The 10,000-nt window shown below is 34.6% G+C and overlaps 1 protein-coding gene across 8 annotated transcripts in view; it reads right to left on the bottom strand.

Annotated features, from left to right (window-relative positions):
- ptprma (protein tyrosine phosphatase receptor type Ma) overlaps window positions 1-10,000 on the bottom strand; it is a 331,270-nt gene that overhangs the window by 197,926 nt on the left and 123,344 nt on the right. For all 8 annotated transcript variants that reach the window (XM_056451138.1, XM_056451136.1, XM_056451137.1 and 5 more), the window contains exons 4-6: window positions 6,127-6,205; window positions 850-971; window positions 303-477 (exon numbers count right to left, since the gene is read on the bottom strand). In XM_056451138.1, the coding sequence (XP_056307113.1) occupies window positions 303-477; window positions 850-971; window positions 6,127-6,205 (376 nt within the window). The remainder of the gene's footprint in view (window positions 1-302; window positions 478-849; window positions 972-6,126; window positions 6,206-10,000) is intronic.

Consider the following 10,000-nt stretch of genomic DNA (forward strand, 5'->3'; position numbering starts at 1 on the left):
GGGTCTTTGCGTCATTAACGTTGGTTTCCAGCTTTCTATTGTGTCAGATGTGAAATGTTGTTGTGCTGATTGTAAAAGGCCTCAGCCCTCCGTCACTCCATCATCACAGTGCTTCAGTATTATTATTCCCTCCAGAACTGTCTTGAGCATCTGTCTGTGCTCCCATCTCACCACCGTGTTTATTACGTTTGGTCTTGGTCTTCTGAGGCGCCGCTCATTCATTAGAGGAGAACAAACACCACAGTGGAGAATCCCAACAGATATAGTGTGTGTGTGTCTCTGTGTGTGTTTGTGTGACTCACGTTTGACCACGAGCGCCCCGTAGCTGGACACGCCCACCCCGCTGTCGGAGCGCACGATGCAGCGGTAGCGTCCTGAATCTGCTTTGGTGGTGTTGAGGATGTCGAAGCTGCCGGTGTAACGTCTGGAGTTTACCGGCTTACTGTCCTTCATCACAGCCTCACGGCCGCCGATACCCTGAACACACACACACACACACACAACAACAACATTAGGAGCAGGATACACACACCAAGAGCCTACACACACACATTTACACAGAACATGAGAAGCAGGACACACACAAAAATACCCTGAACACACATACACACACTCACACACATATATTTATTGTACACAATCATACACACACACACACACACACATGACAGAAACACAAAGTATGCATGTCTGTGCGCATGTTATGTGTGTGTAAGGGCATGTATTATATATGTGTGTGTGTTTGTTGTTTGTTTGCATATATTATGCATGTGTGTGTGTGTGTGTGTATATGTGTGCTTATGTTATTTATGTTAAATGTGTGTGTGTTATATACGCATGTGTGTGTACCTGCAGCCAGAGTTTGTAGTTGAGGTGGTCTTTGGGCTGGCCGTTGATGGTGCACTGGAATGTGGCCGTCTGTCGCGCGTTCACCTCCACACCTTTGATGTGCAGGAAATGAGGCGTGTTCACTGACGGACACACACAAACACACACAAAATCACAATCACTAAAATGACTCCGTGAATCAACTCCTAAAGAATCCTTCAAACGACTCTGTGAATCAGCTCTTATGGCTCAGTGAATCAGCTCCTAAAGATTCACTTACATGACTCAGTGAATCAGCTTCTGAAGAATCCTTCAAACGACTCTGTGAATCAGCTCTTATGGCTCAGTGAATCAGCTCCTAAAGATTCACTTACATGACTCAGTGAATCAGCTTCTAAAGAATCCCACAAACGACTCTGTGAATCAGCTCTTATGGCTCAGTGAATCAGCTTATTAAGAATCAAACAACTCTGTGAATCCGCTCTTATGGCTCAGTGAATCAGCTTCTAAAGATTCACTCAAATGACTCTGTGAACCAGCTCTTATGGCTGAGTGAATTAGCTCATTAAGAATCGCTCAAATGACTCAGTGAATCAGCTCCTAAAGAATCCGTCAAATGACTCTGTGAATCAGCTCTTAAGGCTCAGTGAATCAGCTCATAAAGAATCACTTAAATGACTCAGTGAATCAGCTCCTAAAGAATCCCTCAAACGACTATGTGAATCAGCTCTTATGGCTCAGTGAATCAGCTCATAAAGAATCACTCAAACGACTCCATGAATCAGTTCTTATGGCTCAGTGAATTAGCTCCTAATGAATCACTCAAATGATTCAGTGAATCAGCTCCTAAAGAATCCCTTAAACGACTCCGTGAATCAGCTCCTAAAGATTCACTCAAATGACTCTGTGAACCAGCTCTTATGGCTGAGTGAATTAGCTCATTAAGAATCGCTCAAATGACTCAGTGAATCAGCTCCTAAAGAATCCGTCAAATGACTCTGTGAATCAGCTCTTAAGGCTCAGTGAATCAGCTCATAAAGAATCACTTAAATGACTCAGTGAATCAGCTCCTAAAGAATCCCTCAAACGACTATGTGAATCAGCTCTTATGGCTCAGTGAATCAGCTCATAAAGAATCACTCAAACGACTCCATGAATCAGTTCTTATGGCTCAGTGAATTAGCTCCTAATGAATCACTCAAATGATTCAGTGAATCAGCTCCTAAAGAATCCCTTAAACGACTCCGTGAATCAGCTCCTAAAGAATCACTCAAATGACTCAGTGAATCAGCTCTTATAGAATCACTCAAATGACTCAGTAAATTAGCTCCTCCAGAATCATTCAAATGAGTCAGTGAAGCAGTTCTTCCAGAATCACTCAAATGACTCAGTGAATCGTCTCCTCCAGACGCCTTTCACCCTGGAGCTGCAGTGAATCAATCATAAAATGGATCAGACACTTTGCCATCAGGATATTAGAGGATCAGGGCTTTGGGTTGAAGGGTACGGAGGAGTGTGTGTGGAAGAGTGTGTGCAGGAGTGTGTATGTTTCCAGACACAGCACTTAGAGAACAGGAGAGGTCAGAGAAACACATCAGGCTGAGTGAAAACCGGCCATGAGGACAAAAACACACACAAATCACACAATATAATGATAAAGGAGATGAAATGCTACTTAAAAAAGGACTTACAGATGAGAAATCTGCTTCAGTTTACTTTTTAATGCATCACAAAAACTCACACAAAAAAATGTTGTCAAATTGTTTAACATAGTACATTACTGCTTATATAGTTGTTTTTTTCCCTAATTTCTGTTTAACAGAGAGAAATATATATATGTATAACTACTCCACATATTAATTTAACTGTGCTTCTGTATTACAATTTTAACATTATTTTTTGAGATGAGTGATTTAAACCAAAAAAGTGAAAAGAAAAATTAAATGTAGATGCATTAGAGTAATAATACTAATGATAATACTAATACTATTACTACCACTACTAATACCACTATAAAAACCAATAATATAAAAGTAATTATATTATTATTATTATTACTATATAATGAAATAATATAATAGTAATATAAAGAATACTAATAACTAATAATAATAATAATAATAATAATAATAATAATAATAATAATAAAGATGATAAAAATAATAATAATTATTATCATAATATTATTAATAAATAACAGTAATGATAATAATAATAATAATAATAATAGCAAAAAAGAATAACTAATAATAATAATAACAATATAATAATATGATTAATAATAATTAATATTATATTATTATTATTATTATTATTATTATTATTATTATTATTATTATTATTGTATAATGAGAATATATTAGTAATAGTAATAGTAATAATAATAATAATAATAATAATAATAATAATAATAATAATAATAATAATAATAATAATAATAAGATAATATAAATAATAATAATAATAAGAGATAATAAAATAATAATAATAATAATAAAGATGATAAAAATAATAATAATTATTATCATAATATAATTAATAAATAACAGTAATAATAATAATAATAATAATAATAATAATAATAGTAAAAAAAGAATAACTAATAATAATAACAATATAATATGATTAATAATAATAATAATTAATATTATATAGTAATTATTATTATTATTATTATGTATTCTATATAATGAAATAAAGTATATAGTAATAGTATATATAGTAATATAAATAAAGATGAAAATAATAAAATAATGACTAATAATAATAATAATAATAATAATAATAATAATAATAATAATATGAGATAATGTAATGTAATTGTAATATAAGAATAATAATAATAAGAAGAATTATCACTATGATTAAATTCTAAAAATGAGATAATATAATAGTAATATAAAGAATAATAATATAATTAATAAATAATAATAATATTAGCAGCAATAATAATGCAACGCTTCTCAGTTTTTCCGGCCTCTCTTGTAAGAAAGTAAAGAAAGACTAAATGAGTGATGAATGAAAGAATAAAACAGACGGATGAAGGTCAAACATCCTTCAACATTCACCAGGCTTCATTTATCAGCTGATGAATCGAGTTATACGCCACATTTACAGACTATTATTAATTAGAGGATCAGGATGCCGTAAGACTTCATATCTGTCATCATCATCAGCCCTGTTTATGATGTTTAATAAAGCGCCTGCGGGACATTCAACAAAACACACCATTACATTTTGGTAATTTATAATAATAAATTTAAATAAATAAAAAAATTAAATTACATAAATTATTATTTTTGGGAAAATAAAATGAATCAAAAACAAATCAATTAAAAAAATATTTAGAATGAAGCCAGATATGGAGGTTATTTTCAACTATACAGCATTTTCAAATAATTCAGGATATTTTATTTCATATATTACAATGTACACTGACAATTACTATGCATACACCACAATTTAATTATAAATTAATTACAATAAATTCACTTCTACTTCTTGTGCAACTTATATATATTATTTATTATTAGATAAAACCTCATTTAAATGAATCATAATATTTAATTAATTATTTAAATAAATACATTTCTATTTCTTGTGCAACTTGTTTACATTATCTATTAAATTAAAATCTAATTTAAATGAACAACAATAATAATAAAAAAACCTAATTAAAATGATTTTAATAAATTAATTTCTATTTTTTGTGCAACTTAAATACAATATTTATTTAATTAAAACCAAATTTAAATTAATAATATTTATAAAAATGATTATTATTTTTATTAACTATTTAAATAAATGAAAATATTATAATAGTAATTTAAATGAACTATTTTAAAAGAATAATAATAATAATAATAATATTTAATTGATTAATTTCTATTTCTTGCACAATTTATATACATTTATTAAATTAAAATCTAATTTAAATGAATAAAAAAAAAAAATAATAATAATTTAAATTAATCTCCTTTAAATGAATAATAATAATAATAATAATAATAATAATTAATTGATTAATTTCTATTTCTTGCACAACTAATTTAAATGAATAATAATAACTATAATAATAATAATTTAAATGAATCAAATGAATTGAATAAATGAACCTCCACGTGTGTGTGTGTGTTTATACAGACAGCTTGTTATAGCCACCCCCCAAAATACAACACTGTGTATGGAAAGCATCATCAATGCACCGTGATGCACCACGATATCGAATTGAACCGAATCGATGCATGATAATCATAACCGAACCGTGAGACCAGTATAGGCTCACACCTCTATAGAAATGTCATTAAACCAGTCAGATGAATATAGAAACATAAAGCACAATAAATGATGACAGAATTAAGCATATTCTGATTAAATATTCCTTTCAGTCAGAAATGTTGCATCATATATCATACAACAGCTCATTAGATGACATTAACCAGGGACAAATTACTCAAAATGAAATAAATTTATGCATTTTTATATACATATTTACATATATTCATATTTTACATCAATAAATTAATAAATAATTACATCAATAATCACACAATAAATCGATATATATATATATATATATATATATATATATATATATATATATATATATATATTTATATAATTGCAGAATAATTAAAACACATTAAAACTAATTAAATAAAATTTATTACAATAATTAAAAAATAATACATTATTTATTAATTTATGAATCCATTTATGAATGCTTTTAATAATTAAAACTTGTATTTAACAACTTATTGATATATTTCAACATGTGTTTATTTATTCTGAGTAATTTGGGTCTCCACACACACACACGCACACACACACACGCACACACACACACACGCACACACACACACACACGCACACACGCACACACGCACACACGCACACACGCGCACACGCACGCACACGCACGCACACGCACGCACACGCACGCACACGCACGCACACGCACGCACACGCACGCACACGCACGCACACGCACGCACACGCACGCACACGCACGCACACGCACGCACACACACGCACACACACACACACACACGACCATTAACACAAAAACAACAAAAAGCCCAAAATAAGATGTGCAACTGTGTGTGTTTGACTGTGTTTCTGATCATCTTCACACACAGAACAGAGAGGATTGTGGGATTGCAGTGTTTGTGAAGCCCTGCAGGACCCTGTGCTTTAATCTGTTTTCAAAGCAAATGCAGAGCGTGTGTGTGTGTGTGTGTGTGTGTGTGTGTGTGTGTGTGTGTGTGTGTGTGTGTGTGTGTGTGTGTGTGTACTTACTGCACTGATGACCCTGGCGAGAGATTCCTTTGACGGCCAGCAGACCCCGATCACCTGACGCCACCACCTCAAACACCAGCTGAAACACACACACACACACACACACACACACACACACACACACACACACACACACACAGACGATCGTCAGCATCAGCTTCAACACAGACACCGAGGCGTTACACGTTTATTCCAGTCTCTATTCTGATCAGCGCTATAGGGGAACTGATTAACTAAATTGACCGTAGTGTATGAGTGTGTGTGTGTGAATGAGTGTGTATGGGTGTTTCCCAGTACTGGGTTGCAGTTGGAAGTACATCCGCTGTGTAAAACATATGCTGGAATAGTTCATTGCACTGTGGCGACCCCTGATGAATAATAGGACTAAGCTGTAGGAAAATGGATGAATTTGCATATGGTTTTAAAGACACAATGCAATGATAACAGGATATGTCCATAGTAATGCGCTGTTCATTTCTGGCACGTTCCCACTTCATTACGGCTCCTGAAGTTGTAAACGTTGCTGAGGAGAACCTGATTGAGACACTGTCAATGCAGCCTGGACAAAAGAGCAAATGTAATGAATGATTAGCGGACGACAGCGAGCACACGGATCACTTTATTAGGCCAATCTAATTGATTTTCCTTCTGCTGTCGTTTAGCCAACGCTCGCCGGCATCTAATTATACTTTTATGAGATTCTCCATCATTTCAGGAGATCGTAAAATCACCCCCGGCATATCAGCTCATGGAGAGACGCGTTCTGCGTTCAGTCACTGATTCTGTGCAGCTTTACCACAGTATTTTCTGATATAAATAACAGATTTTTTCTTTTAATTAAAGACTTATTTTGTGCAATGTTCCTCCAGAATTTTAAAGACTTAAATTACTCAATATGTGTCATTTTTCACAAGAATTGTCTGATATTAATGGTTTATTTTGTGCCATTTTACACCAGAAAATTCTTAACTAAATGACTTATTTTGTGCCCTTTTTCCTTTTAAAAAATCCTAATTTAAATGGTTTATTTTGTGCATTTTTCCCCAGAATTTAGCCGGCAGCTCGCTCTCTGTAACCCTAAAATGGTTGCCCACTCACGCTAAGCAGGGCTGCGCCCAGTCAGTTCCTGGATAGGAGACCACATGGGAAAGCTAGGTTGCTGCCAGAAGTGGAGTTAGTGAGACCAGCAGGGGGCGCTCAACTTGTGGTCTGTGTGGGTCCTAATGCCCCAGTATAGTGAAGGGGACACTATACTGCTCAGTCGGCGCTGTCTTTCAGATGAGACGTTAAACCGAGGTCTTGACTCTGTGTGCTCATTATAAATGCCAGGATGTCTTTCGAAAAAGTGTAGGGGTTTAACCCCGGCATCCTGGCCAAATTTGGCCTCTGTCCATCATGGTTTTCTAACCATCCCCATATGATAATTGGCTTCATCACTCGGTCTCCTCTCCACCAATCAGCTGGTGTGTGGTCTGATGCAATATGGCTGCCGTCGCGTCATCCAGGTGGATGCTGCACACTGGTGGTGGAGGAGGAGATTCCCCCCAATGTGTAAAGCGCTTTGAGTGTCTAGAAAAGCGCTATGTAAACGTAAGGAATTATTATTATTATTATTATTATTATTAGAATTTTCTTATTTAAAGGTTTATTTTCCCTCCAAATTTGTCTTATTTAAACAAGTGAATCTGTGCCATTTTCCACAGAATGTTCGATTTAAATGGCTGTTTTTGAGCCATTTTCTACACCAGAAATTTCTAATTTAAATGGTTTATTTTGTTCCATTTCCCCAAGAATTTCCTTATTTAAATGACTTATTTTATGCCATTTTCCATCAGAATTTTCTTATTTAAAGATTTATTTTTCCATTAAAAATTTTTGATTTAAACGGTTAAATCTGTGCTATTTTTCCCAGAATATTCTGATTTAAATGTTTTAATTTGTGCCATTTTCCCAACAGAATTTGTCAATTTAAATGGCTGATTTTGAGACATGTTTTACCCCAGAATTTTCTGATTTAAATTGTTCATTTTTTGCCATGTTCGCCCAAAATTTACTAAATGACTTATATTTTGTGCCATTTTTCCCTCCAGATTTGTCTTATTTAAATGTGTGAATCTGTGCCATTTTCCACAGAATTTTCTTATTTAAAGACTTATTTTGTGCCATTTTCTCCACCAGAAATTTCGGATTTAAATGGTTAAATCTGTGCTATTTTCCCCAGAATATTCTGATTTAAATGGTTTATTGTGTGCCATTTTTCCCAGGAATTGTCTGATTAAATGTCTGATTTTGTGCCGTTTTCTCCTCAGAATCCCTCCACTTTCTTGTGTGCATCTAAAATCTTTACTTGCTATTATTAAAAGTTTCCGACTCGAGATTTTAGATGCACAATAAGTAAAGAGCAGAACTGAAAGCAAACATTACAGATGCATAGTGAAAAGTGTGTTAAATGCAGAAATAGGCAGGAGATCTGCTTATTTTGGAGAAGAAGAAAGGAACGCAGGTTTTCTCTAATTATGTGCAGTAGAAGTTTTGTAAGTTTGTGACCTTCAGTAACACACGATCGGCAGCGAATGCTAATAACAGCTCACACACACACACACACACACATCTGTCCAAACACATTTATCTAAGCGTCTCTTTTGTTCGGTGTTTATTTCTGAATGTTTCTCCACAATCTCAGTTTGCCAATCACTCGCATTCGGACACGTTAAACACAAAAACACAAGTTCACGTGTTGACCTCGCAGAGCAGCAGAGCGTGAGGAGTTTATGACGCTATTGTTGACGACAATCCAGCGCAATTACAGCGGCGGCGCGAGCTCTTATTGTGGATATAAAGCTAAAAACACAAAGCCTGTAATTACAGAATGAGGCGCAGAGTAATTCCTGCAGCAGGTGCTTCATCTTCACACACTCTTAAGATACAGTGCAATTACACAAACCTGCAATTAGCCTAGCATCGCTAATTAGACACAGCGCCGCGGACACCATTGTTAATCTCCCACAGTATTAAAAAGTCACAATCACATTTTTCAGCAATTACTCTGCGGGACGACGGAGAGATGGAGATGAGAAGAGTGTGTCGGCAGATGCTGGAGTGCGTGTGTGTGTCCTGTGAGACTGCTGGACAAGAACACACACACACAGTTGAGGAGCGTGTCTGAGCATCATGAAGATCTGTTAGCATGAAGACGTTCACTAGATAGACATGATGCTCATGTGGAGGCTCAGAGTGCACTGGCAGAAGGAGACAGACACACACACACACACACACACAGAGAGAGAGAAAGAGTGACACATGGACACAAAAACACACGCAAAAACAGACGCACGCATGCACAGACCCACATGCACATACACACGCGCACACACACACACAGACAAACACATGGAAGTAGACACACAAAGAGAAACAAACAGACACACACACACACACGTGCACAAGAGATGAATGATTCAGTGACTCTCTCATAAAAGCACCACTGCTGTTCACGAACTGATTTGATTCTTTTGAATGAGTTGATTCTTTTAATGATTCAGTGACTCTCTCATAAAAGCATCCACTTCTGGTCACTAACTAATTTGATTCTTTTTAATTATTTGATTCAATGAATGATTCAGTGACTCCCTCATAAAACCATACACTTCTATTCACTAATTGATTTGATTCTTTTTAATGAATTGATTCTATGAATGATTGCATTGTCTCCCTCATAAAAACACTTGCTTCTATTCATGAATTGATTTGATTCTTTTGAATGAGCTGATTTAATGAATGAATCAGTGATTCCCTCATAAAAGCAGCAACTTCTGCTCATGAATTGAACTGATCCTTTTAAATGCATTTATTCAATAAATGATTCAGTGACTCC

Source organism: Danio aesculapii, chromosome 24, assembly GCF_903798145.1.
Source record: "Danio aesculapii chromosome 24, fDanAes4.1, whole genome shotgun sequence".
Lineage (NCBI taxonomy): Eukaryota > Metazoa > Chordata > Actinopteri > Cypriniformes > Danionidae > Danio > Danio aesculapii.